General features: G+C 44.7%; 3 protein-coding genes across 4 annotated transcripts; 1 reads left to right on the top strand and 2 right to left on the bottom strand.

Moving 5' to 3' along the window:
• Nucleotides 1-61: 61 nt before the first annotated feature.
• Nucleotides 62-503, bottom strand: LOC131265960 (cytochrome b5). The gene is made up of 2 exons (XM_058268274.1): nucleotides 252-503; nucleotides 62-181 (listed from the first exon to the last, which is right to left on the bottom strand). Exons 1-2 carry the CDS (start codon nucleotides 501-503, stop codon nucleotides 62-64), a joined length of 372 nt encoding a protein of 123 aa, XP_058124257.1.
• Nucleotides 504-2,419: 1,916 nt separating this feature from the next.
• Nucleotides 2,420-6,369, top strand: LOC131267011 (lateral signaling target protein 2 homolog). 2 transcript variants are annotated; one of them, XM_058269754.1, is made up of 6 exons: nucleotides 2,420-3,511; nucleotides 3,584-3,793; nucleotides 3,836-4,001; nucleotides 4,089-4,879; nucleotides 5,696-5,828; nucleotides 5,908-6,369. In XM_058269754.1, exons 1-6 carry the CDS (start codon nucleotides 2,582-2,584, stop codon nucleotides 6,261-6,263), a joined length of 2,586 nt encoding a protein of 861 aa, XP_058125737.1. In that variant the 5' UTR covers nucleotides 2,420-2,581; the 3' UTR covers nucleotides 6,264-6,369. The 2 variants fall into 2 exon arrangements, with proteins under 2 accessions (XP_058125737.1, XP_058125736.1); XM_058269753.1 differs by having other exon boundaries at nucleotides 2,421-4,879.
• A 695-nt stretch (nucleotides 6,370-7,064) lies between these two features.
• Nucleotides 7,065-12,019, bottom strand: LOC131267008 (enhanced level of genomic instability 1). The gene is made up of 3 exons (XM_058269739.1): nucleotides 11,444-12,019; nucleotides 7,782-11,376; nucleotides 7,065-7,402 (listed from the first exon to the last, which is right to left on the bottom strand). The coding sequence occupies exons 1-3, from the start codon at nucleotides 11,763-11,765 to the stop codon at nucleotides 7,081-7,083; spliced, it is 4,239 nt and encodes a 1,412-aa protein (XP_058125722.1). The 5' UTR covers nucleotides 11,766-12,019; the 3' UTR covers nucleotides 7,065-7,080.
• Between the last annotated feature and the right edge of the window lie 8,664 nt (nucleotides 12,020-20,683).

The following is a 20,683-nucleotide window of genomic DNA, read 5'->3' as shown; positions in this document are numbered from 1 at the left end:
GAAATACTTTAAAAGGCAACAGTATGTGACGCTCTTTTTAAATCTAAAACTTTACGTTGCGTTAACCGCAAAGAATAAACTTCCGACGTTTGCTTCGTTTCTTCTCAACGAGATTTTCTTCCGACTCCGCATAGGAAACACTCTTTTGGCCACTGGCTAGGCGATTCTTTGCCTGATCGCACTGTAAAAGATTCAGTAGAAACTACCTACTTATTTCACATTTCATTTGGTCTAGCATTCTGTTTACATACCTGTACCAACACACCAACTTGCAGCGTTCTGAGAATTCGCATCGCATCCGACGAATGGCCAAAGTCGTCAAAGTCCTTCGTACCATCCTTGCCAGCCCACTCGGTGATCAACTCACTGCCTCCCGGGTGGTCTTCCATATAGCTGGTAACATCGTACACGTTATCCCTTATCACTATCCACGTGGGAGTTCCTCCCTTTCCGTTATGCATGGCCACCTCCGCCAGGGTGTACTCTTTCAGCTCACCAGGCATGATTTTGTGAACAATCAGTGGGCAAAGACCTAAATTCCAATTAATGTTCACTCGTACAGAGACTGCACTTTTATAGATCACCTCAACCGATCTGATAAGAATAATCTCGTAGGCGTGCGTTGATTATACAAGGGACGAGTGATATACGTGCTCCCTAACGGCGAACGCCTCGGTAAGAGATAATGAACCGGCTTCGTTACACACATTTAGCCCATAGATAAACAATCAGCATTCCACGTCGTTGCTTATCTTTTAAGGTGGAATTAATGTTTATAGAAATAATAGTTTTTATTTTATGAATATTTGACCGGACTGAACGCTGATTGAAAATAATACGTTGATTTACCAGACAAATATACAATTCTTTCAACCTAACGCATAAACACAAATTGTAGCGAGAGCATTTCCTCCCAGCTTCCCACAGCTGAATTCTTGTGATTGAATCACAGTTTGGTGATTTTATGCGCTCATTGCGTCAACAATATTTTAAGCGAGCAACGTGTTGAGTTTAAAACGATGCAAATTAAACTTTTGAATTGAATTTCCGTTGATTATTCGTGGAACTACTAGGTTCACCGTTCATTTACAAAGAACAATCAGCTGAATGTAACAACCAATCTAGAGCAATAGGTTGAATCATGTAGAGTTATATTTTTAACAAAATTCCGGTAAAACTGTAAATCAGGTCCTGGTCTGAATCATTGTCACTAAGTTCTATTGTATTTGTTTAAAATAGGTTCGTGATTTTTTCTCGAATTGAGTCCCAAACAAAACAAATCTGATTCAAATCCCAAGCGAATCAGTTGATTTAAATCAGATCCGAAACTGTCAAATGAGACTCAATCCTTTAGAATTCGTCACGGTATCTTTGAATCTTCCGAATCCCGATTCTGCCAACACTACTTTCCAGTTACAGTCTGTTCCCGAGTTACGCGGATTATGGGGACCAGAGAAATCCGCGTATCTCGAATTTCCGCGTATCTCGAATATTGCTTGACACATAGTTTATACTAGGAGTTAAGAGATCGAGCTCTTGTGTACATGTATCATAGAATATTCAAAAATTTTCTTTGTTCATTAATATGAATGCAATGCAAGCGTATTCAAACAACATAAATTGCAACAAACGAAATAAAAAGCGTAAGTTATGCAAATGTGTAATTTACATATTTATTCGTGTGGTTGTACATCTCAGGAATTTAAATCGATGTAATAAACCCAATCTACTGTCAAACTTTGAAAACCGCGTACAGTCTGTTCTCGAGTTACGCGGTTCTCGACTTACGCGGATTCGGAGATACGCGGTTTTCAAAATTTGACAGTAGATTGGGTTTATTACATCGATTTAAATTCCTGAGATGTACAACCACACGAAAAAATGTGTAAATTACACATTTGCATAACTTACGCTTTTAATTTCGTTTGTTGCAATTTATGTAGTTTGAATACGCTTGCATTGCATTCATATTAATGGACAAAGAAAAATTTTGAATATTCGATGATACATGTACACAATAGCTCGATCTCTTAACTCCTAATATAAACTATGTGTCAAGCAATATTCGAGATACGCGGATTTCTGTGGAACGCAAAACCCGCGTAACTCGGGAACAGACTGTATCGCCGAATCCGCGTAAGTCGAGAACCGCGTAACTCGAGAACAGACTGTATGTCAAAAATCTAATAAAAAACACAATTCGTCTTGCAGAAACGTAGAAGAAAAGAGGTGTTCAATTTTCGTCCGTGTATTTTTATCAAATCATTGTCTTATCAGTGCAAAGTTACGCATTATCAAACCATTGATTCTGCGTACCGTCCTGTTCCGTACTCGGAGCAATCGTCAGAGAGATTTTTTATGTTGAACAAAGTTGTTGTTTAGATTACGTATTTCTGTCCTGCAAAGAAGGTGCTAACTACAATCACCCACTCTGCAGTATCACAGCAAGGACGGTTTGTTTTTGGATTGTGCAATTATGCTGCGGAAGATGACATGTTAAATGTTTTCTGTTAGAATGAGTGTACAAGAACAGGGATGAATCTACGGTGCTCCATGCACGAAGCTCCCTGTTGACAACAGGATGCAAAGTCACGGACATAATATTATGACACGGATTCGCACACACAGCAGCAGCTTGGAGTCGTACAGCACAACCGAAATATTGGCAGCATCCTCTTCGACAGCGCTGGAAAGTTCCATTATGGACCCGTCGGATGCATTGGTAGGCACCAGTGATCGCGACACAGGGATGGCAGACGTGGAGGGCTCTTCCCCTATCCATCACAACCACCACCATCACCATCATCATCCGGTGACGATGGCACTGATGAACGGAGTTACCATCACCGTGACCAGCAACGGTAGCAATAACAACAACAATATTGCCGACGAGGATGATGATAAGTGTCCCACTGATAAGGACGGGAGCGATTTGCGTGCTATTGATTTTGCCAGCGCAACGAACCATCACTCGGAGTCGCAGGAATCCGTGCTGGACTTTGATGGCTCCGCAGTGGACGATGATAACGATGGCCACGGTAGTGGCATGATGGTGGATTCGATGGAGGTAGCCGAAATTGCCATTAACAGTAGCAACAGCAACAGTAGTAGTGGTAGTAGTAGCAGCAACAGCAGCAGCAGCAGCTCGAACAGCAGCAATAGTTCCAGTGCAAGCAGTAATTCGGAAAAACCCTCCAACCAGCAGCCACAACCGACGGAGGTTGAGGGAGAAGCAACAGCGGCAGCAGCTGAGGAAGAACAGGACGACGAGGAGGAGGAGGAGGACGATGATGAGGAAGAAGATGAAGATGATGCGCGCGGGGAGGACGATGGGGAAGACAGACAAGAGGCGGCCGAAGTGGCCAACGGTGGGGCGGACGAGTCAACGAGCGATGACAAGATCATGCGCACGGCTGACGATCCACTGCTGCAGGAAACGATAAATGCGCTTATGAACGGAACCGGGGGAATAGAGGTTGTAAAACTTGAAAGTACTCCTGCCGCCTCGGCAGTGGCGTCTGTAATTGCAGCTGTAGTAGCTGGCACCGAAATGGCCACCGAACGTACGGTTGCTAATGACGAGCTGGAAACGGATCGTAACTACCAGTGCACGTACTGCGGCAAGTTGTTTACACGTTCGAACACCCTCTCCTACCACCTGAAGGTGCACACGGGCGAGCGACCATTCAAATGCAAGCACTGCTCGAAGGCCTTCCGCGAACAGTACCGGCTGATGAAGCACATAAAAACGCACGCCAAGTGTCGCAACAGGCGAATGGAGCGGACGAAAGAGGTGCAGCGCGTATCCAACGGAAGGGAACATCTGCATCGGAAGGCATCGGTGTCGTCACTGGTACATCCGATGATGGGCGGAAACAGTCTCGCGTCGGCGGAGGAAGATTGTGCCACCGGAGATAGTGACCGATTTTTCAAGCACTACGATCTTCCCGACGGCGCGGCAGCGATGAAGCTCGAACCGGACATTTCCCTCACCGAGGAGGGTATGTCCGAGGTACACGATCCCGATGCAATGCTGACCGAGGAGGTCGAGGTGATGGACGAAGGGCAAATGGCGTGCGGGATGGAAGAGACGATCGGCGATCCGGGCGTTACGCTGACGGCGGATGCCAGCGATATTCGCCATCAGATCATCGAGGAGCGGATCAAATCGCTCCAGCGTGAGGTGCATCTGGTCAATCAAAACCTCAACCGCGTCGAGTCGAAGGTGGACGGACTGACGAGGATCATTTCGCTGCTGATCGAAAAGTTCGAGGAAGACGTCGATCCGGCACAACGACTAGCAACAAACGGTTCGCAAACGATCCCAGCCGAGGACGCATCGATCGTTCCCGTGACCTCACTCACCGTCGTCGCACAACAGGCCACTCCGTCAACGGCCATTACAGCGCCATCTTCCACATCTTCCTTGCAACCGAAAACACTTCTACTCAGTTCGACCCCGGCACAACAGAACTCCGTGAACCAACAGCAGACCACCGTCTACACCCACGTGGCGACCGTAGGACAACCCACGCAACTGCAACAAACGGTCGTGCCATTAAAGGAATCGCGCTCCGGCAACACACAATACTATCAGTTCACTGAACCGGCCATAGCTCATTCCAAGACGACGGCGACTTCTGCACCAACATCCGTCACGGTCACACCATCCCCATCACCAACCCCTCCACCGAGTTCGGTACAAAGCCAGCCATTTACTATTGCCCACTCCGGCGGTCACAGCATTACCGGTGTGATGAACGGCAATCAACTGCTCGATGCATTCCCCGAAATCCCGGAACTACCGATCAGGACCGTGAGCGACTTTCTCGATCTAAACGACCACTGCACCGACAACGAGCAGTTCCTGCTCCAGATGGTAAGTACCCAGGGGTTTGCCGTGCTCTTCAATTTGTTAGAGAAATTATTTTCGAAATGGGAAAGCATAATTTGCGGGTCTTTTTGAGCCAACTTGAAAACATATTACCTTTTGGTTTTTTTTATCAACTTACAATCTTAACTTGCTATTTTGTTTATACATCCGGACAATTGTTGGCCGAATCAATAGCGATATTAAATACAATAAGGTTTTCTAAACGATATCAGAATTTTTACCAAGATCACAGGGATGCAAAACTTATATAATTTGTCATTTTAATTACCAACTCATTTTTTTATATCAACATCTGTCTTAAATTTAACGATAATAATCTTTTTAATCATACCATTTCTTTTGAAAGCTCCTAAGCTAAGACCTTTTAATCGATCTCGCAATAGTTTCTTTAGCATTTATAAAACTAATTTTCAATCGTAGCATGAAATATAAATTTAGCGTAATGATACACCTGCATAAAATGTGCCCAACGTTCGGGCAAAATAACCTTTTTTTTAATTTGTGCTTTTCTGTAGTAGCAAAACCATAGGATATCAGTAAATTTTTAAGCTTGTTTCTCAGCATAGTTAGCAGAAGGCAAGATCCTCACAAAATTAACGAAGATTTCCGAACAGTTTGTTCCCACAAACGAATGGTTCGATAAGTTTCAACGAATAGGAAAACATCCTGCCAGAATGTTGTTTCGTAAAAATTGAATTGAATTAAGGGGTTCCCATTGCAATTCGGTTGTTTGTTCTATTTGAGATTTCATTCTGTAATCATCTTTGGCGCTTACTGACCTAAATGTTTCCCACCCGGCAGATGATAAGGTTACACCAGGAAATACACAACTCACAGCCATTCCAACGCAACATCAAGCGAATGATGGAAGCACTCGTCACCTACGAGGTCCTTTGTCAGTTCAGTTGGAGTGGAAAATCGGCCATTAATGGACGTAAGTATTGTACGCCTCCCTTTCTCGGACGTTGTTCTACTATATGCCACTCTCTTCCTGGATTTATTTTCCCCACCAGAGTATACCAAGTACGTGTTTGGGAACAGTTTGGGCATAATCGATTTGCTGACGAAAACACTCAACCTGGGCAAAAGCGCCGAGGAAGCGGAAGCGAACCAGAAGCCCATTTTCGCCGCCATCCAGAGCTTCATCAAACACTCCCGCCAGAACATGATCCGCGACAGCCGGAAGCGTCGTGATCCGATGCGCGGTGGAGCAGGCGGTGCCGGTGACACGGGTGGCGGTGGGGACGGGGGCAGTAGCGGCGGTGCCATAACGTTTCACCTGAACGGAAGCGATAGGTTTCAGACTAAGTTGATCAAATCGGAACATTCGGCTCACCAGCAGCAGGAATTGGTGAACCCCCAGTTTTAAGGGCATCCGCATTGCAGGAAGGATCCCGCTTCCGTGATCCGCGCTTCTTTTTGTGAATATACTTAAGACATAGACGAGATTAATCCTTGATCAACGTACAAAGTACTTGTGCAGCATTGATCCTGGACGATCAGATAAAATGCAATATGCAGACATCGGTCGGGAGGACGAGCAAAGCGGTCTCGCCGAAAATTGTTCTCTTCGGGCCGACCAAAACCTGGTGTTTTCTTCCATTGTGTATCGTTCAGTTTTTAGCGTTGACCTTGTACATTTTAACCCTTGACGCAACCCGTCGTATAGAATATAGTGTTTGTCTATTTTTATGCCAATGACGAGAAAAATATGATTACAGTCCTGGGAAATCGTAGTGTGGCATAGTCGATTACTTACGTACTTCTGTAGGTCTCTGTGATGGCAAATAAATTAATCAACCCAATATTCCGTTTGTAACATTACCTCAATCTTCATATTGATTAACCGTAGCTCGATGTTTACCGGAATTAAATGCTAATTTTTCGCTCGCAGCATTATTCTACCCTTCCACTTATCTGGGACTTGGACGACATCGATCGTCGGAATTTTAGCCGAATTCGAAATATTTTACGACGTTTAATAGTATAAATTTTGTTTTTGCACTACACTTTCGAAAACAATTGACTACAGGTGCATTTTAATTTGAATCAGTTAGAATAAATAGTCGTAAAACGGATCCAGAAAAACATCGTACACGTCCACTTTTCATCGATAGCTATACTTTAATTCTATGTTTAATTGTATAGTGAACATTTAACATGTCCCTCAGTTCAATTATCCCTTATTAATTCTTCCTGTTTAGCTCCTCCGTCCCCTCTTTGTGTAGCTGATGTTCTTCGAATCGATGGCTTAGCGCATCGAAATGATCCACACTGAAGGTCCCACCTGGAGTCGAAAGTCCTGAAGCTGCGTTCAAGAAAGTGCTACCCGTGTTAATGTTGCAGGTGTTGAAATTACGCAGATAATGATAGAACCGGCTGCCGCGCCTTTCCTGCGCCGATCGGTCGCGCTCGGTGCGACAGATTTGGCGTAGCATGGGTTCATAGTCGCAGGTGGTCACTCGCGATCGAACGCCGTTCACACCGATGTAGGATGCTATCGTTTGCCTATGAAAAAAAGGAAATCAATTCTATTATGTCTTGGGGTAAAAGACCAAAAACGTCATTTTAAACATTGACATAGTTAACTGTTGTGGTGCAACTTAATCCATAGCTTCTGGCCGATTTTAAAGATATTATACTTCGCTCAACGATAACTGTGAAGCAACGTCTGGACCACAAACAAGCAATATATCCAGGCAGGCAGTTATACGGTTGGCGATTAAATTAAAATTACATTTAAGCGGACATGAAATGATTCATTCGTTACCATGGTAATTTGATTTTGCATGTGGAGGTTTGAGGTTTATGATTTCCAAAGTTACCACCAATCAGTGAAAGTAGCTATTGTTTAAAATAGCCTTAAGAAGGTGTTGCTAAAGCTTACCTTTGCTCATGTTCTAGCTTCCGAAGACAGTCGTACGACTTAGCCGCCGCACCAGCACCACTACCGCCTTCTTCCTTGCAGTTTCCCTTCGTGGCCTTTGTTCCATCGTTCCGGGCGCGATTGAACCAATCGATCCATGAGCCCTCGACTAGCGCGTGTCCGATCTCGTTGGCCAACTGCTGCTGCTGTTGCTCGTCCTGCAGATCACGGCCATACCGCACACGGTTCCGCCGCGTGACGCCCCAGCCCGTCTCCGCCCTGCTAATGTTTTCGTACAGAAAGCTTAAATCTTCGAACCACACAACATCCGGCGGAAGAACGGTCGGACCGGCCACCTGAGCACCGATGGTATCGCGTCGTCGGGGCCGTTTCGGTGGGCTTGTCCTTTTCTTCGCTTTGCTCACGGGTGTACCGGCCGCCTGGCCAATCAGCCTCGGCACCTCCCGTAGCACCAACTCCATGTTACACCAAAGCGTATCGAATTCGAGCGGAAGCCGAAGGAGCATTTCTTCGTTTTGATTGCGCGTAAACAGCTGGTAGAGTGTTGTGTGTTGGACCGGTGGTTTCGCGGCAGTGGACACACTTTTTCCAACCTTTTTTCCACCCGCACGTTTTGCCGGTTGAAATGAACCCGTTTCGTCGTCGACCTGTTGGTCGACCAACTCTTCCGATCTCGTTTCATTCAACTCCCCATCGGACGCTTCATCACTTAGCTCGTGGCCGTACGAAGAATCGTCTGCCCGCACGTTGCCAGTGAGAAACCGGGTCATATCGCCCCCGCTCTGGATGAAAAATTGTAGCTCGTTCAGTGTTTTCCGCATATCTTTCCGGTTGTGTGCGTACAGCCGTCCGAGGTCGTGCTGATCGATCGGTATCCGCTCGACGAGCGCCAGAAGCGAGAGGAACTTTGCCACGTTCGCGATGCCCGGTGCGATGTATCGGATCACGTTGTTGCGCGCCATATAGCGGGCCATGTGCGGGCAGGATGGATTTGTCGTCGTCAGCACGATCGGGCGCTTCGAGGTGGCAACGAGTTGATTGATCGCTCCCAGGAACCCATCGTCCTGCTCGAACACGATGTCCGCGTCCTCGATCAGTATGAGCGAAAGTTTCTTCGACCCGTTGCCATTCGTCTCGCTAAACGATGGTCGTCGTTCGAGGCAGCTGAAACCACCGTTCAAAAGGCCACCTTTTTTGCCAACCGCGGTGACCTTCTGACGGGACACCAGCAAACCGTCGAGTGAGTTCGAACGTTCCGTCTTCTGGCGCACCAGATGGCTCTGGGTGGCCTCCAACAGTTCCTGGAGGATAATCTTCCCCTTCCGCCGGCTGCTGGCGTTGATTTCGAGCACATTAAAGTTCATCTCCTTCGCCACCGCGTACACATTGCAGGTCTTACCGCTACCGGGTGGACCGACCAATACCACGTGATTACACAATTCGCCGGCTCCACCGAACGAAGAGGAGCTTCCATTTGAATGCTCAAAATCGACATCGTTTCCGTCGTGATCGCCGTTCAACGCGCCACCAGTACGTCGCGATCCGCCAGCACTTTCGTCTTGCCAAGGCGACAGGAATCGCTTCAGCAGCGTTGCCGGCACGTAGTTAACCAGTATCTGTTCCGTGTTTTGAGGTTTATACTTTTCCGTGAACAGCAGTTCTCCGTTACGGCAGTGAAAGCACGGTTCGATTATTTCTATACTCTCGTCCAGCAAGCTGGAGGACGAGTTTTTCTTGCTGAAACCATTCGTACCTTGTTTACGGGAAGATATTTTATTAGATCGTTCGATGGATTCGACCTCTTGCTCCCCCTTTACTAGCAGCTGGTAGTCCTGGTAGATCGTACGGAACTGTTTGTAGCACTTGAACACCGGAAAATGTTGGTAGCGCTGTTTGTAATCGCGCACGATTTCCTTTACGTGTTCAATCTCCGGAAGGTCGTAATCGAACGCGGTGTCGGTCTCGAGGTCATTCAGCTCGATGCACTTGATCAGCGCTTCCTCATAATCGTCCACACTGCAACCGGTGAACAGTCCGTACCGAATCTTTCGACTCTTCGTTCCCTTGCTCGTTGCCGGCGAATCGGGTTGTGCCGGGCGCACTCTTATACAACTTCGGCCCAAATCTCTCGATCTCACACCTGCATCCTGGTCCGAACGGTCCTCCAACTGAGTGACGTGGCTGACGAGCGGGAAAACTGGGGACTCATTCAGCACGTGCTCTTCATAGGCGGCACGTTTCTCCATCTCTTGGCGCATCTTCTCCGGAATGCCGGACATCAGAAAGAGTTGGCGAGCACGTGCCTTTTCTGGATCGATTACCGGTTGCTGCTTACTGCTGACCGTGGCTCTCGAGAACACTGGAGCCAATTTCACACTCTTCGGTGTGGTTGGCCACTCGGTCGTCGATGTATCGCCGTTCGTTCCGTTTGTACCAGCCGACTGACCGTCACCGGAGGAAAACATCCTTAGCGACGGGCTTCGGACCACCTGCATCGCGCTAGGCGACTGGACATTGATGATCTTCAGCGGAGTGACGATCACCTTCTTGTTCGATGCTGCTGGCTTTTGTTGCTTCTCCTTTTCCGGACTAAAGCGTTCAAAAGAGGCGTAATCTTTGATTCGGTTCGCACACGATCGTCGTGGACGGGTGGAGAGTTCCGAGGGTGGCGTCTCCGGGGGCGCCGTATTGGCCTGCGATGATTCACCATTTTCGGTTCTCGGTTTGGCGCTCCTCCGGGAGCCTGTAGCTGGCGAAATGTCTTTTTTCCCTTCAACCGGGGACACCTTGTTAAAATACCCGAGGAGACTGTCCTTCTTTTTCCTCGGAGATGACAGATGCTTGAGAAACTCATCGTTAGATGAATCCTCAATGTCTATGACCGCAGTGTTTTCTTTTTCCACCACTTTGGAAGCCCTTTTTTTGCCGTCACTTTCACTTTCCAAAGGATGGTCTTTAGGTTTTTTCGACTGCGACGATCGCCTTGCTGGCCCCATGGTCACAGGATTGTTGCTTTGCTTTCTCACAACAGAGACTTCCGGTGTAGCACGGCCATTTTTAGTGCTTTCAAGGACCGCTTCGACCTCCTCCCCCTCTTTCGTCTCATCTTCCTCCTCCGCGGCCATGTTGCTGATCAATTTTTTCATTCTTTTCGCTCGCTTTTTCAACTGATGATCGATGTATTCACCTTCGGCATCCTCTTGTATCTTCCGTTTACCGGAACCCTTACGCTCGGCCCATTGTTGCAGCTGTAGCTTTCGTTTAGCCTTTTCCTGGCGGGCGATCTGCAGATTAGAGCTTGTATCGGTAGCCACATCCAGCTCCCTGCCGGGCGAGTTCGAACCGATGGCTTTCGATCGCGCACCCATCATGAGCTGGAAGGCATTGATGGTTTTGTTCTCTTTGCCATTCTTTTCGCCGACCGGTGGCGGAAGACTCCCATCGTGAGGGTCTAAGTTGCCCTGGTCGGTGCCTTCGAGTTCTTTCGTTTTAGGCTGTAGTTCCTTTAAGCTTTCCTTCTGAGGTTTTGTTTTGGAATCATCATTAGTCTGGTTGTTTTTTCTGGGCGATACACGACATCTGACGATATTCAATTCTGTGAAAATAGGATATAAACATTTGTTAAGAGCTGGTACAAACAAATGCAAGCTGGTTCCCTTTACCTTTTTTCTGACTCTTAGCAACCTTTTCCTTCTGCTTCGATTGGTTTTCTTCCTTCCCGCTCATTGTATCCGCCCCCTCGTCAACTGTTGCAGCTTCCACTGCCGCGGCCGCTTGTCGAATGCGGGCGTGTTTTTTTGCGTGCTTACGTTTCTTCAACGATTTCAGCACCGAAGTCATGTTCTCCGCAATCAACCGATCCAGCTCCACTTTCGAGAGCGTCGATAAGGTGTTTCCCGAAGCAGACGATAGCGACGAAACCGACGAGGAAGATGATGACGACACAATGGATTCTGTCTTGCTGCTCACTGCCGGTGCCATCATAAGTTTCGTTCGCAACCTAATTCATTGCGGACCTCGAAAAAACGACCATATACGCAAAGCTGCAGCTAGAAAACCGAGGAGCAACAGCAACGTAAGCTATGTTCATAAAAGAATGGAAGTGGACGCCGAAACCCTTTGTCGAATGGGGTAATTCACATCAGCGCACCTCTCACAACCATTTTAAGGGTGTTGAAGAACTTTACACCTAAATTTTCACTGCCTACAACTTGTTGATTGTATGTAACTTTGCCTAAAATTCCACCACACTAGTATGGTAGCTTGAGTTTTGGAGGAACATAAAAACATTTGACAATTGTTATTCGCGCGTATTTTCGCAGCGTGACAGATGGTCATGAGCTGTCATAATAGCAAAAAGCGCTGGAGCACTCGCTTGGATGACGAAGAATTTTGTAGATCACGTGTTGGAGGATTTTACACGTGATGCCATAAAATTAATTCCTAATTAAATGATTACCCTACGTAACACATTTTCTATGCATTACAGAACATATCAGCTCACCTCTAATTATTAATAGAACAACACTCAGAGATAATACTCTTCCTTATCCAGGAAAAAAAAAGAACAACCCTACCTGTACCTTACTACCGCTGTGTTTTTGTTTTTCGCTGCGCTTTAAAAACACTCCCGTTGATAAGCCATATAAAATGTAATTATTGAAAAAATACCCTGGCAAAGTGGACTGCAGTGAGGCAATCGTTCAACTTCCGATTATGCTTTAATGCATTCCACCGCGCATATCCAACCAGTTCGAGCAGGAAATGTTACCAGAAACGAAAAATGGCAGAACAAATTGGGAAGCATGGAAATAAAGCGATAAAACATGGCAGCGTGTAAATCTATCACCATCGTTTTAGATTCGACTGGTGTGCAGCAACCGCAAAACGGAGAAAAGGATTTTAAAACGAAACGGCCTTACGAAATGCAAAATAATGAAAAATTGAGCAGTCAAACAGCACGGCATCAGCTGGGCTCCGACAAGTTGCACCGTATTTTTTTTCCTTCTACATCACATGACGGTAGATTATCGGAAGTTATGGTGCGGGAGAAACGAAAAGGGGCCAACGGACATCGGTGGAAATGTGAATGACTTTTCATCAGAGCTGAAAAGAAAATGGTGTGTTATGTAATTAGGAAATCATTCGCTACGTTACCATTCATGATCTTGGCATCATGACAAACGAGTTCGTACTTAAACTCTATTTGCTTTAGATATTTTAGTGACATTAAACTTTTTTAGTTTATTCCTCCCCAAAAGGATGATAAGATCAACCATTTTTTGATGATTTTAGTATAAACTTCTAACTAACTTTATTACTTCATTTGGAAAACCTAGTGAATGCTTCCTTTCATTCACACAAAAGTGGATATCTAGCAGACTTTTTCACTTCCCAGCGCTGTGAAATCAAATTCCCCCAAAATGGCTCCGGGTTCAACGAGCGACAAACGTACAGGGAAAAACTATCCATCATGGTGCTGTCCAGGGAATAATACGATACTCTGAGATGCACCGAGAGTAGATGATGAGTTCACGATACTGGACACACTTATATAACCTCGTTGTCGTCTTCGTCGTCGTTGTTGTCGTCAGTGGGCATCATTGTCTACAACTCGCGAGTAAGGGGAGGAAATGAAATGAAACGCTGCTCATCTTCACCGTTGAACAACAGAATCTTTTTACAACGCTCCCTAAACGAACACAGGCACACTTTTCCACACCTTCCATTTCACCATCGTAGTTGGCACATAGCGCCGTCATGGTAATATTGTTTGTAAATTTCGTTTCCTCGTAGATCACGCTGCCTTAGTGACGTTCATGTCGTCAACTGGCGAAAGTGACCTGGACAGCACAAATTTGCTTATCCTCCTCCTTGACTACTAGCTGCAGTATACAAATGAAAGTGAAAAAAAAATCAAAATCCGCCCCATGGAATTGAACAATCTCCACCAACACACGCCGATGTTCACCATGAGGAAAAACCAAACTGGATAGGTAACGAGCAATGTCCGGCAAGTCCCGTGCCCCAGGATATGTTTTTGTCTACTCCTCTTTTTCCATTTTCAATTAGCAGTTTCAAGAGATGGGACCGTATATCAGTTGCGAAAGAAAAAAGAAAACACTCGAGGTTGGTGAAGAAAATTCCCCACACATGCGGTATGATCGTTTGATGCTTTCTCCGTCGGTTGATAATGACTTTACACGTTCATCTTACGTGGCAAAGTACATACTCCTACGCGTCGTCATTCAATCAGTCGTAAACGGTTGTTGATATGGCTCGATCAGAACCCTGAGGATGGATCCTCACTGTCCCTGGATTTTTAATGAGGTAGTACATGAACGTAGTACATTAACCAACATTTGAATAGAACTGGTAAGTATCGGCTTGTTTGAACGATGCTTCCGTAATAATGTATCGGAAAATACTAAAATATGTTTTCTCTAGTTCTTTTCTGGTGTGTTATTTCTATGCCCGGAAAGCGTATGCCGGTTCGTTTGCCAGAGTTATTTTTAATGCACCATTATTTGCTCATAATCACCACCCGATGCCATCGCCATCGGGTTACTTTAACTTTTATTTTGCGTAATTTACAATCGTAATTGCACACGGATTAGACACCCTTTTTTCTCTACTGCTTTCTTTAACACCGTGAACAAATATAATGCCTTTAAGAACGACGGAGGATTGTTTCGAATAAAAGCCACTCTATTGTTTGCTGGATATCATCATCATGCCACATGCCACATGAATAAAATCGCAATTTTCAATAACTCAGCGAGCGAAATGATTAATGGGTTGCTTGTCATTTGCTACGAACATATTGTCGGCGAGGCTTTAGTTAGGAATCTTTTTCTTCTAATAAATTTTCCAATTAAAAATTTCAAAAAAGATTCATTGGAAAGCATAAGTGATTAAATTAAAATTAAATCTCTTGGCATACATGGCAAATGTACTAATCTTATGTTGCATAAGATTCGACAGTTATAAAGACATAACGTATTTGAAGAAGAAGAAGAAGAAAGACATAACGTGTGTCAACGGACATTGTAGCTAAGTTGAGATCCAAAAACAGAGCTTGGCTTATGATCTTATATCTTACACATTTTAAGCTTCTGGTCTGCTGGATAATCAATTATGCTACGTTGTACAGAATTTCAACGCAAAGTATACGCACCTCTGGAAACGCACCACGTGCGTTGGTCGGGATTGTTACTGCGCAGACTAATCAATAACATCTGCATCAACAACGAGCGATGCGCGATGGGTTAAAGAGACCGCCACGAGCAGCTGTGCACACGTGTTTCCATGACTCAGCTCCACCCACGATGGAGCGCCTCGTGTCCTTAGCGGATTTGTTGCGGGTAGTTCATTTTGCATCACTTAAAATAAGGCGGACGTCTTGCGCCTTTTTGTTTTGCTTCGGAATCAAAGTGCATCCAGCGGAAGAGACTTTCCGCCCGTCTGCAACCGTTCGTCAATTTCCGAATCATTCAATTTCCCAGCCACGGCGCACCGGGTGCATACTTTCCATTGCACCAATTTTCCTTTCCAATTTTTCCAACCGAATCGATGCAACAGCACCTACTTATGTATGCACGTTACCGGTGATGAATTGAAAAGAAAACGAAGAAAAGGGAAAAAACCACCCAACACGGATGGCCACATTTCACGCCATCACGCTTGCCCGGGTGCCCGTGCGCTTAGTTCCGCGATACGGTGCAAGGCGTAATTTTTTAACACGTGTTTCGTTGGCCCGCGAACATTCATCCGTGCGGTAATTTTTGGCCGCCATGCTGGCGTTCAATTTTTATTTGGATGCGGATCATTATGCCGCCGCTTGGAGCGTGTGGCCATTTTTCCGATCGAACGCCGACACTGTCAGACCGACTGGCGATGGCAGTTTGCAGCTAGTGGACCGTGTGGTGGCACCCAGTTTTAGGGAAGGAAAATTGGCCGAACGTTGAAATGGAAATTTTTCGTTAAAGCCACTGCTTATGCTACAGCACTATTAGCCGTACATTAGCTGATGGCGAAAGGGACTGCAATTAAATCGGTCCCTTAGCAGTCTTTCGACAATGGCAAGATGTGTTTGTGTTTTGAAAAACTTTAAATTATGAGGAAAACAGAAATCAATTCCCCAGCTAACTTTACCGACGTTCAAATGTGTCACGATCAAATTCACCTTTACCATTCGAACGCTAACCCAGTGAGGACGGAAAATTCGACCGTAAATGCCTCACTAGCGCGGCACATAATTACCAGCCTGGTGGTTAATTTAATTTAACTACGGACTACCGACCCATCCCGAATCGTATCGTAACCAATGTCGAACGAGATTCGGTTCGTATCGTAACAAGCACTAGTCATACAGTGGAGAAGAGCCACTATTGGCCAACGCCAAGGGTAGCTTCCAAGCACCCGCACAGCAGTTTGATGTCCGCAGATTGGCGACCCTCGAGTGTCCATCGAGGGGCTTTCATTTCTCACCGGCGGTTTCGATTCGTTTCTCCCGCTCGAACCGTATCGAATGAGTGGGTACTCGGAACGGAAGAAAGTCGACACCGACGGGTACCAGTCCCGCAATTTGTCCACCCCTTTAGGGTTCCGGCGTAATTCAAAACCCAGGCCAGGTCGATGGGAATGCACTCTTGCGTTCGTGGGCAAAGACGGCCGTTATTATCGTTTTCGTCATTATGGTACTGGTCGTTTCAGCTACTGCTGGTGAACTTTTGCTTTCACTTGCCCAGTGCCGTATGGCATTGGTGCCAATTTTGGTGGTAGAGTTCGGTAAAGAAAGTATAAGTTATAGGAAAAGAGAGACAAGATCCATGAAAGAAGTCCACTGAAGACGTTTACTGAAAAGGTCACCAGCAATCTCCGAAACATTGACTCGAATAAGCTTATAGGACCTGAACCCCATCGAAAAGAAATCCTTTCAAATAGGAGTTTTATGATTGTTCTTGAAGTGTCAGAGATAAGGGTATTTCTTGTAACTTCCATTCTTACAATAATTGTCACATGAATAACCTAAACGTTTCTCCTTTGAGCCCTTTTAAACTCTCGGTACATTGCTACTGCCAACTTGCTGATAATATCTAATAAAATGATTTGCAATTAATTCTTCAAATGTGCCCCTTATGTACCCGATTTTGTAAAGAGTTGAATCCACAAATAAGCACTCCTATGAGCCTTGAGTATTATTCTTAAATTAATGATAATGTACAAAATACTCTTCGAAAGCATCAAAAGAAAGAGACAGAGTGGCTCAAGTATTGAATAATTGAAAGAAAACCCGTTATTCACTAAAATTAGAACACAAACACCATTCCACTATGAAAAAAAATGTCATTAACATATAAAACATATTTTGCTGTTCAAACCGTAAGCAAACATAATAATACGTCTCTACAGCGCCATTGCAGCTTTCACTACAGAGCAAATGTAGTGAAAAAATATTAACAAGTTTCAAAGCATGAACAATGAATGCTGAATAACGCATGCAACAAACTCAAGAGTTATCTGAAAATCCTTTTGTTAGATGGGAATTGACTAATGTATAAAATTCAAATTAAACAGTATTGAACAATATGTATCGACGTATTCGATGAAAAGTAAAGTAAAAACATACATCAGTTCGGTTAGTTTGAGAGAATAAAATTATTTGTAAGTGGTTCTGCTCCTTGATCTAACAGTGTTACTAATCGCGATTCTGGAGTTTGGAACCAGTTTGGATGTTTTCGGTTTTCCTTACAGAACATGTCGATCTTAAGAATTAGTCAAAATGTGACTTCATTTTGAATTATGTTGAACAAAAATATTATTTTATAATTTTTAAGCTTGTCGCGCTGTTGCCAAACACTGTATACATATTGTGTAACCTAAGAAAAAGATTAAAAAAAAAGACTGATGCGCTCAAAAAACAAATCAGTTTTGATCCATTACGTGACGCCAAAAGAATATTTCTTGATTCTTTTACGTTCCTTCTGAACGCAATAAGAAGCTTTAAACTGTTATCATTGTAGTACACATGTTGCTCTACCTTGTCTGGCGAGTCACCGTGAACAGTTCTTGCGAGACAATTGTCCTAGGGCAACATGTAAGGAATTTTATAAGAAACAGTTTGCCAACGAACGTGACCAACATCGGACAGAGTCACACAGCCATGTTTTGACGAACTGAATTCCCTTATAAACAACGGTCTTTCGCGTCGCCCACAAAAACCATTCCCTTCAGCTTGCATCCCTCTATGACGCCGGGTTTCCTTCGAATTCAAAGTCACCAGCTCATGTTGGCGCAGGCATAATCACGCACTGGCAATATGCATTTTCCGCGCCAGGAAGTAGCCCGGGACGGCCGGTAATGCTGCCTGCCACAGGTGACAACATCGTGCTATGCCATGCCCACCCTTCCTGCCTCCGAGAGATGCCCTTCCCATTCTCGAGGCAACGGTGGCATTTACGTAAGCATGATTAGTTAAAGCGTCCGGAGGCTCCATATGCGCCCAGAAATGACGCTGCAGTATGGGGTGGCGCGTTCAACAAACAGGAAGACGCGCGCGCGCTTGATGGTGTCCTTTTTTCTCCTAGTCTTATCGTGAACACTGTGAACACATGAAAATGATGATGAGGAAGCCGGCGGGGAGGTCACTCATTATGCAGGAATTAATCGTGCTACTCGATCAATTATCGCATCTGCATGGGGATGAACTAATAAAATGGATTTCCGGCAGCTCGCATTATGATCGCGGGTAACGTGGGTTTTTATCGACAGGGAAACTATAAAAATGTACAGCACGTTAAATTACAGTGTGACTGAATAATAATAGGATCATTTTCTGAAAATAAATTATTTTGCAATAAGTCCCGGTAGATTTCAGGATAGGATTTAAACAGAGATGTTTACCTGATTTGGTTTAATTATAGCAAAACGAATTATTATGTACAGAATGCACATGGAATCAAAATATAACAGCAGTTGAGCGAGATTTAGTTATTGAATAGATAGTCGTTAGCATTTCTATTAGGGGAGAATTTTTAAATCAGTTATGAGTTGAAAATGAGATCATTCTGTTTTCATTTTTTAATCAAAAGTGTCTATGTGTAGCAAATAATTTAAGATAAATGATACGAAAACTCCTGTACGAGAGGACTGACTAACCACGTACACATAGAGTAAAAAGTCTTGTAAGCCCTTAACGGGCAGGCATGATCAACAAGGTCGTTACGCCAATAAGAAGAAGAGATACGAAAACTAAAATATCTTAAATTGTTGACTACTTTTGTCATATCAGATAGCGACAACGTGTGAATTCCTACGTTGCAAAATAAAGAATGCACCACATAGATCAGGGATTGGCACACGTTTTTCCAAAAGGGCCAGATGATTAAAGAGAAACCGAAGGCGCGGGCCGGATACTTTAAACAATGCATAAATATTTTCAAAGTAATACCCTTTGTAATGGAGAGTGGAACTTTCTAAATAGCAAAGTTGCATAAAAAGTGGTAAAATATAAAACATTTAAAATGTTATCGATAAAAATATAACAGGAACACCTCGTTAAGCAATTTTCATCTTCATTTTTAGGAAGAAAATAAACCTGACATCGTGAACAAATCCTATAAAAATTGGAATGGGTTTTTAGTATGAAGCACCTAAATATTCTTACGGGCCGGATTTGGCCCGCGGGCCGCACTTTGCCGACCCCTGACGTAGATGCATCAAACCGTAAGAAAGTGGGTAAAAGTGTCCAGAAGAATGTAGATCATGTATGCGATATCCTAAACCTGCATGAACCCACCTCTTAAGATCCCCACAAAAGGTGGGTAGCAAAGGGAAAATCTAAAGCACTACCAGCTTAAGACCCTTTTGGAGCCATTTTCCCGGCTCCAAGACCCTACCGCCGACGCCGCTACCAATCATTTTCTTTCGGGTTTCTCTTTCTCCAGTGGATTTTTGTTTTGGCCCTCGTTTAGCACTTCACATTGAAAGGGAAAGGTTCGGTCTCACACTCCAACCCTGGCCGGCTTGCCCACCCTCCGATCCAACCAAAGGTGTTTCCCTGCACGAATCGGTTTTCTTCTACTTCCGCTCAAGAAGCAACCCTTCCCCAAGACAGAGCAAGTCTTCCAAGTGCAGTAGGGCTTCAAACCAGTTCCTGGTGGTGGCATTATTGTTGTTACTTCTTCTCCATAGAGAAATAAGAAATTGAAAGAAGGTGGAAACGAGATAGTGAGAGAACCGGAGAAATTGCATGCCGGACTGTGGGAAGGGAAGGGTGCTTACAAGAAGACATAAACTCCGGTCTGTGTGATTGCACACACCCACCCTCGGTTTGGTTCGCAAACGAAAGTGTGATTACTTGCGCGGAAACTGGAAAAACGCGTTCTTCGGGCTCGCGGCTCTAGCGCCCTTCTTCCCGTTGCTCTCCGGGGCTTTCCGAAGACAGTTTCTTACCGATCGGGGCGAATGAAAACACCTGAACCATCACACGTACGGACACAACCGTGGCCACGCACACACAAAGCAAGTTTTGCTCGCGTATTTCGTCATCGTCAAGCCGGACAGTTGTTTGCACATAAAATAATACACCTTGGAATTTTGGTTAATTGTACGACTTTGAATAATTCTCGCCATAATTTTACAATTTTTTAATGAATTTATACCAAATATGTAGATTGTGAGGGACCAAAGGCTCTCGTTACAATTAACGATTCGATTAGTGAATAAATAATTCGAAAAAGCGAAGTACGTAATTAACTCTGGATATCTTCGGAATGTATGTTTTGAATAGGTCAATTGAAGAACAACAAGTTTTATCAATACAACTATTTTGCATGACAAACATTTTGTTATGTTAAGGAACCAAACACCCAAGATCAATATAGACGCAGCATAGCAAA

The sequence above is a fragment of the Anopheles coustani genome, chromosome 2 (assembly GCF_943734705.1).
Source record: "Anopheles coustani chromosome 2, idAnoCousDA_361_x.2, whole genome shotgun sequence".
In the NCBI taxonomy this organism is placed as follows: domain Eukaryota; kingdom Metazoa; phylum Arthropoda; class Insecta; order Diptera; family Culicidae; genus Anopheles; species Anopheles coustani.
The sequence above is the reverse complement of the archived record's forward strand: the minus strand, read 5'-3'. Positions and strand labels throughout refer to the sequence as shown.

Excerpts from the sequence above, each read along its gene's own strand:
- LOC131265960 (XM_058268274.1), bottom strand. The coding sequence starts at position 503 with ATGCCTGGTGAGCTGAAAGAGTACACCCTGGCGGAGGTGGCCATGCAT. Across the intron at positions 182-251 it reads AAGTTGGTGTGTTGGTACAG|TGCGATCAGGCAAAGAATCG; the intron begins GTATGTAAACAG and ends AATCTTTTACAG.
- LOC131267011 (XM_058269753.1), top strand. The coding sequence starts at position 2,582 with ATGCAAAGTCACGGACATAATATTATGACACGGATTCGCACACACAGC. Across the intron at positions 4,880-5,695 it reads AGCAGTTCCTGCTCCAGATG|ATGATAAGGTTACACCAGGA; the intron begins GTAAGTACCCAG and ends CCCACCCGGCAG. Across the intron at positions 5,829-5,907 it reads AAAATCGGCCATTAATGGAC|AGTATACCAAGTACGTGTTT; the intron begins GTAAGTATTGTA and ends TTTCCCCACCAG.
- LOC131267008 (XM_058269739.1), bottom strand. The coding sequence starts at position 11,765 with ATGATGGCACCGGCAGTGAGCAGCAAGACAGAATCCATTGTGTCGTCA. Across the intron at positions 11,377-11,443 it reads TGCTAAGAGTCAGAAAAAAG|AATTGAATATCGTCAGATGT; the intron begins GTAAAGGGAACC and ends CTATTTTCACAG. Across the intron at positions 7,403-7,781 it reads AAGCTAGAACATGAGCAAAG|GCAAACGATAGCATCCTACA; the intron begins GTAAGCTTTAGC and ends TTTTTTTCATAG.